Source organism: Cucurbita maxima, unplaced genomic scaffold (genome assembly GCF_002738345.1).
Source record: "Cucurbita maxima cultivar Rimu unplaced genomic scaffold, Cmax_1.0 Cma_Scf00002, whole genome shotgun sequence".
NCBI lineage: Eukaryota > Viridiplantae > Streptophyta > Magnoliopsida > Cucurbitales > Cucurbitaceae > Cucurbita > Cucurbita maxima.
Genome location: NW_019272018.1, coordinates 6,545,284 through 6,559,494, shown reverse-complemented (window position 1 = coordinate 6,559,494; position 14,211 = coordinate 6,545,284). Strand labels below are relative to the sequence as shown.

Below are 14,211 nucleotides of genomic sequence, written 5' to 3'. Positions count from 1 at the left end.
AACACCTAATGCTGTCATTTTTCTAACCATGCAATCTACTTGTTTTGAAGTGTTTCTAAGAATGAAAACTGTCTTAACACCGAAATTTACAAAGAATATTAATGAGATCTCACGTCGGTTGTCGGTTGGGGAGGAGAACAAAATATTATTTATAAGGGGGCGGAAATCTCCCCTATCAGAAGTGTTTTAAAAATCTCGAGGAGAAAGTCCAAAAACGATAATATCTTAAGCTGTTACAATATTCATACTTCTTAGTTCCTTGAAAGTGGGAAAGAGATAGATAGAACAAGAAGCTGATAAAGCATTTTTAATCGGTTAAGAGAAAGAAATAAAGGCACTCATAGGGTTCGAGTACAAGGAATGTCGACAGATCCATATCTTCACAAAATTATCAGGAACTTCAGAGAGTATCAGTCACTAGCAGTTGAATTATCTATAAGCCATATGGCTTTGTTGGAAACTCTTCTGAATTATATTTGAATGCACAATACTGATATCAATATGAGCAAAGTCTAAATACATGGCAAGAACAGTAATGCTTCAACTCAAGAGAAGATCGAAACAAAAGTATCAGTAAAGAGATAGAAACAAAGTAGCTATACTCATTGCTGAATAACTATCTTTTTAAGTTAATGAATGAATCCCACTCTATCCTTCTCAAACGCAGTGACCACAAAAAATAAGCAAAAGACAAACTTGGGTATGAACAATTACCAGCCTTTTATATCTGCTCTGGATGAATTGACGTATAACACCATCACCTACAGATAAATCACACAAGTGATTAGCTCACTTGGTCGGAGGTGCATCGCTTCGATGATGAACATGCCTTCGGATATCGTTTTGATCAACCGACTCCAATGGAGTGGCTGTCTCGTTCCTGATTCGCTTGATCTTGGGGCTCAAAAGGCCCCTATGGCGAAATCCATACAGGTTGAGCACCTGATTGTCAGCAAAGTTAAAAGCCCTCTCCATGCTACTCAAGCACCTTTCAACTGGATAATCTCCATAGCTACCACAAGGCTTGCAACCAACAAAATGTGTCACGAATGGCCACCTTTCGTCGCCTAATCCAGGGTGATACTTCTCGATCATTTCCTCGTACCTATCGACTAATCCAGCCCAATAACCATGCAAATAGTATGAATTCTCAATAAACACCTTATCCATCCATTGATCTTTCTGAGAAAGCAATAGATATATCAAAGCTGACTGATCATCAGCCTCAAATGCTGGCCTGCCCTTCAAGAATGCAGTCAAAATCTTGCCAGCCTCTTCTCGAATCGGACCCTTTGGTCCCATTGGAGCCCAGGCATCCAGCAAATCCAAAGACCATTGACAATTCCGAAACAAAAAGCTTCCTGTGTTGAGTGCAATCCAGGACTTCTGGTTAAACATCAAATCAGGATATCCATGAACAACCAAATTATAGTTATCATATTTTTCTAGAGGAATCTCAAACACCATATCAGTAAATAAAGCATCACTATCCATCCACCAAATCCACTCAACCTCAGGGTGAGACAACATCAATCGCCGAATCAGCGGCAACTTGGCCCAATATCCAGCAAGTTCCTTATCCAAATGAGCCAAATTGTATACTATGTCAATCCCATGAAGCCTGCAATAGTCAATCTTATTCTTGATTGCCTTCAACAAATAATGATCCCCAATTGGGTTATCACAGGGTTTTGGAGGAGAACCAGTAACAAGCAAGATCCTAGCTCTTTTATTAACATAATTTGGAAATTGTGGGTTTTGATCGAGCCAAACCTTTCGCTTCTGATTCCAGTTCGCAATCTTGGGTCCAAGCGTGTAAGTGGCATTAGGGTTGATTTCGGTCTCGGCAGGATCATCCGGGTCGTTGGGGTCGCCGTCAGATCGAATCTCAGCAAGTATCCGGTTGGTTTCTTCGATGATGTTTTGGTTTACAGCGTCGGCCTCGGAGCTGCCAAGGTTGCCGATGCCGATGGTGCCACGAAGAACAAGGATGGTGACAAAGCCACAGAGTATTGTGATCTTGATATTGTTGAAAGTCTTCTGGATCTGACGGCCACGAGGAATTCCGGGCAGCGTACGGCCTCCCCTGACGTTGGTGGTGGCTGCAGTGGTGGGGAAACTATTGCCTGCACTCCCAATTCTCTTCTGCGCCGATATACTGTCTTGTCCCATGTTTTTTCTCCCTTCTCTCTACAAAATTTTCACACTCTCACCTGAGGAACACTCGTATACAGAAAGATCTGACAAAAAAACTCCTCCGTATCCTCTTGTCAAGATTTGGGGATATGGTCATGAGGGAAATGGCTTATTCCCCTCTATCCAACAGCTCTCTCCTCCACCTCGTCTCCTGCAATTCAATTATGTCAGCAAGATCAGAAATCAAAGAGGTGGGCCAGAAAATGGGACAATCATGGAGGGAAGAGGTAGAAGAAGAATAGAACAGTAATGGGTAATGGGTAATCGCGATGAATTCAATTCAATTCAATTCAATTCAATTCATGGTGGTGATAGATAAGGAACAGCTAAGAAAGGAAGAAGAAGAGACAATGGAGAGATCTGTCTGAACAATGAACACCGACTGCGTTGAATTGAAGGACTTTCTGTGAATGATTAGAAGTTTAATGTCATTAAATAAAGATTATAATTCATGTCTGATGGATTTTATGCAAATCTCATACGGCACATGCATCCGTCTGATCCGTGATTGGATCCACTGTTTCCTGATTATTGGGATGTTTTTTCTATTACACAAATTCCAAGCTCCTAGCTCCTTCTGTCACCACTCAGAATTTTTAGGTTTTTTCTTTTTTTGTTCGACAAAATTAGAATTAGGATAATCCGTTGAAAGCCCAACAATATTAATCGAGAAGAAAATAACTTCACATGATTTGGTTTGACAACAAAAACTCAAAAAGTTATTTCAAAGATAGATTCTTACTTCTCTTTCCCTTTGCTATTGTTTTGTCAGTTGCAGCTTCGTTTTGCTTCTCAGCCGCTGTTGTATTCCTCAAGAATTTTGCTATTAATCTTTCTTGTTGGCTTGGAAACCTCAGTGATCGATGGATCCAAAACCTCACTGAGCACCCAAGCTTGAGACCCATAGCCATGGCCTCCTCCCACAGTTGCCTGCCCATTTCAAAATCACCCTGCAAAGCTTTGGTATAAGCACATCATAAATTGGACTTAACCTCCCAATGAGCTTCTGTTCATTTTTCTCAAACAGCTCAACTGCATAACTTGCTCTCTCAGCTCCACACAGAATACCAATCAAATCATAGTAGAATTTTCGATCCGGGATCAACCATCTCGTCCACAATCCCATGCCCTTTCCCAAACCTTCCACTCAGGAACAGAACTCTCACCACAAGATAATAGCCAACCCAATCGGGTCGAAAGCCAGATCGTTTCATCATGTCAAGGGTTCTACATGATTCCTTCACTCTCCTGATCCTACCAAGACATGACAACAATACATTATAACTGATTGAGTTTGGGGCAATCATATAGGATCTCATTTCCATCATCACATTCAATGCTTCAGGCACAAGACCTGAAGGATTTTTCTTAAGATTATGCTCGCAAAGGCACCTAAGGGAAGTGTTGTAGCAGAACAAATCTGGCATGGTTCCATCAGGCTTCATTTCTTTCAGTATCCTACTTGTTCTTTAGTGTTCTTCTGAATTGACCCTCCATATAGAAGGCTTATATAGATGCGACTCATTGTGCCAGATATCAAGCCTCAGCCACAAGACTGAAGGTCTGGCCCTCTATTGCACGGTTACAATGGCAGTGTAGTCCTTCTTCTGAGCAAATAAGCGGATGGCATGATTGACATCTTCATCTACCCAATCATGTTTCAAATTCTTGAGAGACCACAAGAAAATCTAAGCACCCTTCTAGTGGGAGCTTCGTTTTTGCAAGAATCCATAACCCGGGTAACGAGTGAAGATGTCAAGGATACTGTACATCTGTTCAGACTGGCTTCCAATTCATCTAGCCCACCGATCGAGCATGAAACTATTTTACACAGTTCTAGCACAGAAGCGCCATTGTAACCGGTGGAGTGATGGGAGCATAAGCGATTCTGGGTGCAGATGGGTTGCATAAAGAATCCATGGCATTTTAACTTCAACACTGAGACGCATATTCTCGGCGGAATATCGTCGAACACATGGCATGCGTGCATTGCATTGTACAGAGCTCGGAGAACAACGGCTTAACTTCTCATAATCGGCTTTCAGGGGACCAACTTAAACCGAGGTTTTAAGGACATTAAAACACTGGAAATTTATGCAATGATTCTATGGACACGGCGCTTACCTTGATTTCTTCGATGTATGCTCCTGGGGACGAACACCCTATTCTCAGATCGAACCGTAATAATTAAACGGTAAATCAGTCCCCAAATTGTATGATGGAATTTGATCGTATCGCTCTGGATTTCTAACTACTTCTCTGGGATAAATTCATCTCGCTACTTGATTGGCTAGGAATCGACAGCAGTAAAACCAAGTGAAAACAATTTGGAAATCAGCCGCTTAAGCATCAGCATTCCTTTCGTTCCAAGCCTCTTTGGTTCGACTCCGTTCGACATTGGTATTACTGCTGGACAAATTTTTATTGCAGGTGACTTTTATATGAGCGCAATAAGGAACCAATTAACTCGAATTTAAGGGGAAGGGTAAATTCATTTCAATGTAAAATTTCGAAGCGTTCTCTCTTTAAAAAATATTCCTACAGGTAACAGAAATTTCTCCAGAAAAGTATGAAGTCTACTCCTCTGTTCATATGTAAGCATGAACTGTTGATTAGAAACATAAATAACTGAATGATCTTCAAAATCGACCAGCAGCTTGTGATCTCGATGCAAGGCTCACATAGTTGTATAATTTGTTCATGCCTTCAGATCCCCATCAACAGAGCCACAGGTACTGTCAACCAAGTCGATTAGTATATAGAAGGTAACTTGGATACCTTATATCATTTCTTCCTTTTAGCTCAGATTACCCTCCAGGCGCAGCAAAACCCTTCGTGGGGGTTATCATTTATTAGACAATTCTGCTCTCATGTGCCTGGAATTCTAGAAAGGTATCTCTTAGAGCGTTTCGTCGTCGTCGTTGTCATTGCCAGTTGAAGAAGGTTGCCCGTTGAGATCAACATTTGCTCCATTCCTCACAAATTGTCCTCGCACGCGAGGCCTCTTCTCAGCTAGTTGTTTACGGTTTTCGTACCTAATTTTCTTATCAAAGCATCGCTCTTTCCTCTTTTGTCTAAATTTAATCAAAGCAGCCTCTCTTATATCAGCTTTACTCAGTTTCACTTCGGTGGAGGATGAATTTCCAAATGATGGCGGCCATGGATGAGAACTAGGCATTTGACTGGGTTGCAAACATATATTGAGTGGATAATATGGAAATGGGGGCATCCCAGATGCAAGAGGGAAATGATGAAAATGACTGTACTGTGGCATTGCAGCTGCAGTCACATGATTTTGCCCATCATGTTGATTCTTGCAGTGGTAGAAGTCTGTAGATGGCGGTATCAAAACTTGATTCGTGCCTCCAGGCAGATAAAAGGGATACTTTGTTTGAGTCAGTAATCCAGCGGGTCGAGACTCGTCTCTCGGATGCTCAACCACCTGAGATAGCTTTTCTTCATCATGGCTCATTTGTTGAGAAAATTGTAGCTTTTCTTCATCATGGCTCATTGGTTGAGAAAATTGGAACGTTTGAGGACTGCTAGACATCTCCATAGACCAAGAATCAGGAACACTGATACTACTCCGACAACCATCTCCTTGCGAATAACTTGTACAGGCATTTCCAGTTTCACAATGGTCAGTAGATACCAGTTGATCAGTTTCAGATGATAGAGGGTTCTCTTCCCTTCTCAATTGTTGAGCAGGTGGTGCTTGAAAGTTGCTTTTCAATGCATTAGGTTTGCAATATGTAAAGAAGGCAGAGGATTCTCTGATTTTTCCGATTTTCAGTTTACACTTTTTAGGGCCTGAAGATAGTTGTGATCCGTGTCATTGCCTATACATATAAATAAACCACAAAAATGTGTTGGTAGATGAACAGTCTACTAACCGTTATGGTTTTCATCGATAAAATGCACGTTAGGCTGAAATTGCAATGAATCAGCCGCAGGAGGGTCCATGGCAGTGGCATCAGCAACAGCAGACTATAATGGAAATATGGAACTTTATAAAGGTGATTCATTCGACACTTATAAGAGAAATTAAGCTCCAAGCCTCCCAAAATGCCTAACATGATGCAATTCACATTGAAATACAGAAATCATAAACATACTGCCGAGAGTTAACAGGGTTTATCAAACTAAAGGGAATTTAAAAGGCTTTTGGAACAAGGTTTATGGAACATGCTGAAGTCCCCAGATTTGAAAAGGAATCAGAAAGTCTCAACTCCTAAGACATAAAAGAACAATATAGCACATAGGTCTGAAGATTTAGTACGAAGATGAATAAACTAACCATATCTTCCTGATGGGGCATGTCCAATTCTGGGTTAATGCTCCTATGAGTGTTATCATCGGTGTCGTCTGAGAGAAAAGTAGTGCTATTTGTATTGCGGTCACTAAGATCTGAAGTCGCCAAATCAAAGTCGAAATTTAAAATTTGCTTCTCTGTCAATCCGAGCTGCGAATAAACAAGATGAACGAAGTTTGTAAGAGTACAAAATGGGAAAGGTTTTATCGAGTCCTCAAAGGGAGAGCGCAAAAAATGGAATTGTATTATGCAGAGCCCTTATATTCACATCCAGATGAAAGATAATTGAAATATCTGTTGTTCAGAGTAAGCTATGACATAACTAAGAATTCAGATCCAAAACAACAAACATCCTAGGAAAGTGCAATGAAAACAGAGAGAAATGAAACGAGTTGCTGGAGACAAACCATGCGCCGTCTTCTCCATATGTGAGTCCACAAGTTTAATAGCTCATTTGTTCGTAAAGGCTTCACGAGATAGTCCGCTGCTCCGAGCCTCAAGCACTTAACAACAACAGATACCTCATCTTGCGCTGACATCACTAACCAACGCAAAACAAAGCCAAATAAGGATCACATTCCATTAGAAGGCTAATAATCAGGAACTATCAGCAGGTAGCTACCCTGAGTCACTTACTAATCACAGGAATACGTCGCAGCTCTTTATCCCGCGTGACGTATTTGAGCATTTTCATACCTTTGGCCATAGGTAGATCTACTTCAGTTAGAATGATATCAATATCTGGTCCCTCAGCATTCAAGGCATTAATCACCTGTCTAGCTGATCGTACTGAAATGACTGTAAAAACAAACTTCACATGTCTACTTATACAAAACAAGAAAAAAGTTCAATACACGAATAACTGAACTCATATCTATAATGAGAAAGAAACAAAACCTAAAGCAATGAAATGAAGCCATACCCTGATATGAACATCGCAAAAGAAGTGTAAAAACCTCTTGTGAACTCTTAGAGTCATTGTCACACAGTAAAATCTTCACCTTACTCCTATCAACAAATCCAGCTCCTCCACCGCCCCTATTACTTTCCCCAACACCACAATCCTTGTTGGAATTGATCTCTTTGCATTCCATCGTCACAACCCGCTCAAAACTCCCACAACGCCAGTTCAAAACAGAGTAACTATGTTTATCAAAACAACTAAATCATGGATTCACATCCGAAAACATTCAGTATTGGAGCAACCCATTTCCACCATTAGGGTTCCAAGTTCGCGCCCCAAACGCTACAACCCCAAAGCTCCAACCCCAAGCACCAGCGCAACCAACCAGATCCCACAAATATAGAAAACACAGAACTCAGCACAAGGCCGCATGTATCAATCCCTTTTTCCATCAACCACAAGAAGATAGTACCAGATACCCCAATTAGGGATCACGAAACACATATCTCAAAGCCGAATTAGAAGTCAAACAAAAACCACCACCAGATTCCATGGCTCCATCCAGTACATTGATGGCGGCGGAAGAAGAACACGGACCTCGATCAAGTGAAATCACCGGTGGTGTTGAAGCAAAAGAAACAAAAGTTCACAAAAGCACCAAAACGGAGCTCTCTAACTGGATAGAATTTTGCGACTAACGTGCGCGGAGGGAAGACAATCGCGGGAATGCGAAAGGAGTGGGCGGTGGTCGAAGAGAGACGAGAGGCGCAGATTAGCGAGAGTCTGACGTGGAGGAGAGAGAGGAAGCGGCGAGAGAAAAATGCGGAGAGCAAATTTTCAGTATAAAATCAACGGATAGTTTGGTAGAGATGGAAAACAAGGCACGTCGATCACAAATCTTTCCCAGATGTGGAATGAATCTATGGCTGTGTTTCCAATTTTTCCCACAAAAATATTTAAATTATTTTGCCTTTTATTATTATTATCGCATTTAAAAAATTATAATTATAAATTTAAATTAAAAATTCAATTTTTTTAAATTATAAATTTAAACTTATAATTCAAATGGTATTAATTTTCATTCTTAAACATTTTAATCTAATATTTCTATCTCCGATGGAGTATTGAAATCTATTACCAATTAACTCTATTTTTGAAATGCACGTAATTTATCGAAAGACTATAACCTAATTAATAATAATTATAATGGCTGATAGATTTCACTCATAGTAAAATAACGAGATAGACGCGTATGTACGAGTATAGGAGTTTTTAGCTTTTTATATGGACAAGTTAGTAAGTGAAGTAAGCATAATATAAGAACAGGGGTACTTCAGTAACTGCACAACTCTATTTACCAATGCTAGGAATGGATGATCAACTTTTTGGCTACCAATCTAATGCCTGCACTCTGTTGATAGTCATATGTATCCAAGGATATGAATGCATCTAAGATGGCGCCAGGGTTGATCAACCTTTCAAGCCCTGCAGCATCAAATCTGTTGAATATCAGCCTTTGTGCAGCACCTGATGGTTCCTTTTTCAACATCTCTGTAGCATAAGTGGCTGTATCTCCACTTACTGCGCTTGGAATACTGTGGAGGAAGAGGTTTAATATCCATTACAAACTGAGCAAGGAGACAAATTTATGAACTATTATAGCAGATGAATGGATTTGAAGCAAGCTAGCATGAAGATCATATGTTGGACTTGTTTTTTCTCTCTTCCTTTTCCCTCGTTTAAGTGATCGTAGTCTGTTTATACATTGTCAAATGATGTAACACCTCAATGCCACTGCTAACATATATTGTTCACTTCAGCCTACACAATTTTAAAATACGTTTGCTAGGGTGAGGTTTCCACACCCTTAGAAAGAATGTTTTGTTTCTCTCTCCAACCGAGGTGGGATCTTACAATCCAACCCCATTAGGGGGCCAGGGTCCTTACTGGCACACCACCTTTGGCTCTGATACCATTTGTAACAACCCAAGCCCACCACTAGCAGATATGGTCCACTTTGGCCGTTACGTATCACCGTCAACCTCAAAGTTCTAAAATGCATCTGCTAGGGAGAGGTTTCCACACCCTTACAAGGAATGCTCCGTTACCCTTTCCAACCGGTATACGGTCTCACAAATTATCAGATGGGAGTGTGACTTACTGTAATCTCATGGTCGGGTAGTTGAAATAACCATCCTTTCTCACCACGACAGGCCTCCACTCAGAGCCACTACCAGAATCTGAAAATAATCTCTGAGCCACACCATCAGATGCTTCAAGAACCCTGCATAAACTTGGTGGTACATCAACCACAAAACTCAGCCTTGGACGTCCAGCGTAATCAGTGAATTTTGTGCTTATGCCAAACCGAACTTTCAGATTATTGCAAAGAAGCAGTAAACAGGCGTCATTGTGCAATAATTGTATTCTTTGGCTGCCACGAAAGAATGGAATGAAAGAAGCAGTGATGGAGGGAATAGAGACCTGATCTGGCTCCAAGAATTCAGGAGATACTGAGACATGTTCTTCTTCCATGCTGATGTCTGTTCCAAGTGATTCACCTGTTATTTGGTCACTGAAAGAGTTCATGTTAAAAGAATCTGATTCAGTTGCATCAGATTCAGCCAGATTTGAGGTTCCATCTTCAGAGCTGCAAGTTACAAGGGACAATATCGGATGAGCTTCCCCTTGTTCATCTGTTAGAGATATCCTTGAACTCGACGAGTGAGTACTCTTATTCGAACCAACTCTGTGTCGGGACGATATTCCAGCACGACGCCTCGTAACAGCGTTTGGAGGAACCAAATTGTTCTCAGGGAGACTTGATTCCTGTAGCCAGACACAACAGTTTTAACTCTAACCCACCATGCTTTTCTAACATAAAATGGTCAATATAAGAGCAAAGCTAATGCTACCGAGCTGATCTAAACTGCAAATAATGAATGGATCGTTTTACATTTATAGATTACCAGAAACAAGACAGTTGCACAATACTTTAGAACTTCGAGATTCATCCTGACATCATCCAAACTCCTGGAGAATTACACAGACAAAATCAGATAAATAGAAACTGCTCCTTTGATTTAAGTTCAAAAATTGGTAGCAAGTTTGAAGAATTACCTGTGTGTTTGTTGTCCTATCCCGAAATAGGTAGCAAGAGTAGCCATCTACAGTGGAAAAGAAACGTCAAAAGCCATTATATCAAGAAGATCCATGGCTCGTTATGATTGTCGTCGACCTCACAGTTTTAAAACGCATCTACTAAAGAGAGATTTTCTCACCCTTGTAAGGAATATTTGGTTCTCCTCTCCTGTTAATGTGAGATCTCATAATCCACCCTCTAGATACTATTTATAACAACTCAACCCTATCATCAGCCGATATTGTTTGTTTTGCCCCATTATGTATTGTCATCAGTCTTACTCTTTCAAAACACATCTACTGGGGAGAAGTTTTCACACTCTCATAAGGAATGCTTCGTTCTACTCTCCAACTGATGTGGGATCTCATAGTCCACCTCCCTTGGGGGCCAGCGTCCTCTACTCTCCAACTGATGTGGGATCTCATAGTCCACCTCCCTTGGGGGCCAGCGTCCTCGCCAGCACATCCCCCAATATCTAGCTCTGATACCATTTATAACAGTTCAAGCCCACTACTAGCAAATATTGTTCGTTTTGGCCCGTTATGTATTTTCATTAGCCCCAAGGTTTTAAAACGCATCTATAAGGCGAGGTTTCCACAATCTTATAAGTAATGTTTCATTCTACTCTCCAACCGATGTGGGATCTCACAATCCACCCCCTTGAGGTCCTAGCATTCTCGCTGGCACACCACCTGATATCTAGCTCTGATACCATTTATAATAATTCAAGCCCACTACTAGCATGTTGTCCACTTAAGCCTATTGTCGTTAGTCTCACGATTTTAAAATGCATCTACTAGGGAGAAGTTTTCACACCCTTATAAAATATGTTTCGTTCTCCTTCCCAACCGATGTGGGATCTTATAATCCACCTCCTTCAAGGCCCAGCGTTCTAGCTGGCAATCGTTTCCCTCTCCAAGCTCAAAGTTCATTCGAATTTTATATAAACACGAGGAGAACACAGCAAGAATGCAAGAGGAGAAAGAGTTTTTTTACCTTCATGTCGCCAGCTCTCCTTCCAAACTTTTTTGTCAACAAGGCCAATGAATCAATAGTTCCTTTGGGTTGTGGTGGTGGCATACCAATTTGTGCAAAGGCCTCCCTTATTCTTGCACAATCAAATCTGAGTATGTTATGGCCTGCCCATATCCGCCCTACACAACAATATTGGAAACTCAGACGCAGGCACACATAAAATGATCAAGGAAGATATGAGTATCATCGCGCGAGAGAACAAAGAGAGTACCGTGAAGGATGTGGTAAACCTTGTGGGCAATTTGGGCGAAAGTGGGGGAGGAAAGGACGGCGTCTCTAGTTATGCCATTGCATCGCACCGATAAGGAGGAAATGAGGGAGAGATGTGAGGGTCGAACGAGAGTGGAATAGCTCTCTAACTCAACCAGCTTCCGAGGGCACACCAGAATTGCTCCGAACTCCAAAATTGTGAATCCCTGCCCTTGCCGGCTCGGAACAGTCGTCTCCACGTCAAAGAAGGCAATCTCCGATCGATCCTCCATCATTGAATCCATGAAATTGAAGAAGAAGAAGAAGAAGAAGAAGAAGAAGAAGGCGCGAAGAAATGAAGGTATTATAAGGAGAACAACATTCAGAAGCTTAAGCTGAACGCCACTGAAATCAACCTCGAATCAATTCCACTCTCGCTTTGATGAGATACGAACAGTCCATTGGAAGATTAAGTTAGCCATTTCCTCAAGGACAAGTTACGTGCAAAAGCAATTCCAAAGCTGACTGTAACTTCAATCACGCTTCTCCTTCTTCTTAAGTTATCCTCTTTCAACCTTAAATCATTCATTTAATCTATCAATGATCAACCCAAAATTCTGGCCTTTTTTAATTATTATTTTAAAAAATTCATAATTATTTATGACTCAAATCTCTTACAAGTGAGAACACATCACTACATTTGATTACATTACAATCTTAAATGTAGAGTTGGCTTAGATCGTGAATCCTATTTTCAGGTTGGTTGAGTTAATCCGATAAAACTTGATCAACCCGTGAACTGCACTAAAATTTTTCAGTTTTCTAAAAACTAAACGATTGTGTTATGAGATCTCACATTGGTTGAAGAGTATAACTAAACGTTTCTTATAAGAGCGTGAAAACCTCTCACTATTAGATGCATTTTAAAATCATGAGGCATACGATAATACATAATGAACTAAATGAACAATATCTAATAGTGGTAAACTTGAGCTGTTACAAATGATATCAAAGCGAGACCTCAGAGTTAGACACTAAATAGCATGCCAACACATTCCTTATAAGAGTACGGAGTGGTGGGTTTGGACGGTTAGATGGGTAGTCTAGATTATTCGGATTATTATGTCGTATGAACACTTCTCTCGTTTAGTTGTGGCTTCAATTCATTCATGTACCGAGTACCATAACTTTTATATAATAATCCAACGAACGAAAGACTTAATAGACACGAATCAAAAGTTCACATCTTCTCCACTTACACATATATGCCATATATTTAATAGAGGAATAACATAAAATTTCATTGAAGATGCATATTCATGTTGACGATGGAGAGAGTCAACGCAGCTAACTGAAACACATTCTTATTACTCTTAGTCAACGGTGAACCCACGCCTTGTTTTTCATGAAACCCATCTTCACAAGTTGAAGGAGCTTCCATGATTGAACTAACCTTCACATTTGCATCACTAAAACGCTTCTGTTTATACTCCCTTTTACATTCTTTCAGCGTCGGAATCGCATCAGAATAAAGCTCCAAACAATCATCTATGTTAGAATTGGTCAATCCATTAGAATAGCTTGAAGTTAGTCATGCCATAAGAATAGGCTTACTTCGTTAGTTTCCTATGAAATCGGATCTATTAGTTAATCTTTTGCCAATATAAATAGAATATGTCCTCAATAGTGTGAGGCACAGTTTTGCATAAACTTGATATGGTATCAGAGCAGAAATAAGATCCACGAGATCCATAGCCTCTGCTGTTAAACATGTCAATCCCAATCAACACAATGTCTTCTCCGTCGATCAGTCAGGTGATTAGTGTTAAGCTTACACAAGAAAATTATCTACTGTGGTCTACCCAAATCCTTCCCTACTTGCGTAGCCAAAACCTTGTTGGTTTTGTGGATGGATCCATGCCTGCACCAAGCCAGACGATCGCCGTTGAACCAAGTGAAGAAACAGGGAATCGCAAAATTATCATCAACCCTGAGTTCACAGTCTGGTACCCCCAGGACCAGCTGGTACTCAGCCTCATCAACTCATCAGTCACTGAGGAGGTTCTCAGCACGATGGTTGGAATCACCACTGCACGAGAAGCCTGGATTACGCTGGAGCGACAATTTGCTTCCACATCTCGAGCAAGAGCAATGCAGATCCGTATGGAACTCTCTACTATCCAGAAAAAGGACATGACAATTGCTGACTACTTTCGTAAAGTAAAACATCTTGGTGATACACTTGCTGCCATTGGCAAGCGAATAGAGGATGAAGAACTCATCGCCTACATGCTGCAAGGACTTGGTCCAGATTATGATCCTCTAGTCACAAGCATTACAACCAGAACAGATGTATACACTGTCAGCGACGTGTATGCTCACATGCTGAGCTATGAGATGCGGCACTTGCGTAAGGGTACATTTGAGCAACTT

The 14,211-nt window shown here is 40.8% G+C and overlaps 4 protein-coding genes, 1 non-coding gene and 1 pseudogene across 8 annotated transcripts in view; 1 reads left to right on the top strand and 5 right to left on the bottom strand.

Annotated features, from left to right (window-relative positions):
• Positions 1-574: 574 nt before the first annotated feature.
• On the bottom strand, positions 575-2,622 carry LOC111471217 (probable xyloglucan 6-xylosyltransferase 5). The gene is made up of 2 exons (XM_023116927.1): positions 2,546-2,622; positions 575-2,347 (listed from the first exon to the last, which is right to left on the bottom strand). Exon 2 carries the CDS (start codon positions 2,170-2,172, stop codon positions 790-792), a length of 1,383 nt encoding a protein of 460 aa, XP_022972695.1. The 5' UTR covers positions 2,173-2,347; positions 2,546-2,622; the 3' UTR covers positions 575-789.
• LOC111497380 lies at positions 2,183-4,186 on the bottom strand (annotated as a pseudogene).
• Positions 4,187-4,660: 474 nt separating this feature from the next.
• Positions 4,661-8,273, bottom strand: LOC111471042 (two-component response regulator-like APRR1). Of its 4 annotated transcripts, none has more exons than XM_023116739.1 (7): positions 7,431-8,273; positions 7,145-7,306; positions 6,916-7,049; positions 6,494-6,658; positions 6,090-6,183; positions 5,836-6,006; positions 4,661-5,805 (listed from the first exon to the last, which is right to left on the bottom strand). In XM_023116739.1, the coding sequence occupies exons 1-7, from the start codon at positions 7,600-7,602 to the stop codon at positions 5,096-5,098; spliced, it is 1,608 nt and encodes a 535-aa protein (XP_022972507.1). In that variant the 5' UTR covers positions 7,603-8,273; the 3' UTR covers positions 4,661-5,095. The 4 variants fall into 4 exon arrangements, with proteins under 4 accessions (XP_022972507.1, XP_022972512.1, XP_022972499.1 ...); XM_023116744.1 differs by having other exon boundaries at positions 4,661-5,668; positions 5,708-6,006; positions 7,431-8,271; XM_023116731.1 differs by having other exon boundaries at positions 4,661-6,006; positions 7,431-8,271.
• Positions 8,274-8,610: 337 nt separating this feature from the next.
• LOC111471171 (protein NEN1-like) lies at positions 8,611-12,327 on the bottom strand. Its single transcript, XM_023116870.1, has 6 exons — positions 11,801-12,327; positions 11,551-11,708; positions 10,533-10,579; positions 10,382-10,445; positions 9,574-10,241; positions 8,611-9,007 (listed from the first exon to the last, which is right to left on the bottom strand). Exons 1-6 carry the CDS (start codon positions 12,081-12,083, stop codon positions 8,776-8,778), a joined length of 1,452 nt encoding a protein of 483 aa, XP_022972638.1. The 5' UTR covers positions 12,084-12,327; the 3' UTR covers positions 8,611-8,775.
• Positions 12,328-12,975: 648 nt separating this feature from the next.
• LOC111471526 (putative invertase inhibitor) overlaps positions 12,976-14,211 on the bottom strand; it is a 5,579-nt gene continuing 4,343 nt past the window's right edge. The window contains exon 2 of the mRNA XM_023117243.1: positions 12,976-13,326. Within this exon, the coding sequence (XP_022973011.1) occupies positions 13,079-13,326 (248 nt within the window). The 3' untranslated portion in view covers positions 12,976-13,078. The remainder of the gene's footprint in view (positions 13,327-14,211) is intronic.
• On the top strand, positions 14,038-14,173 carry LOC111473235. Its single transcript, XR_002715608.1, has one exon. It is a non-coding gene; the product is annotated as a small nucleolar RNA Z247 (small nucleolar RNA).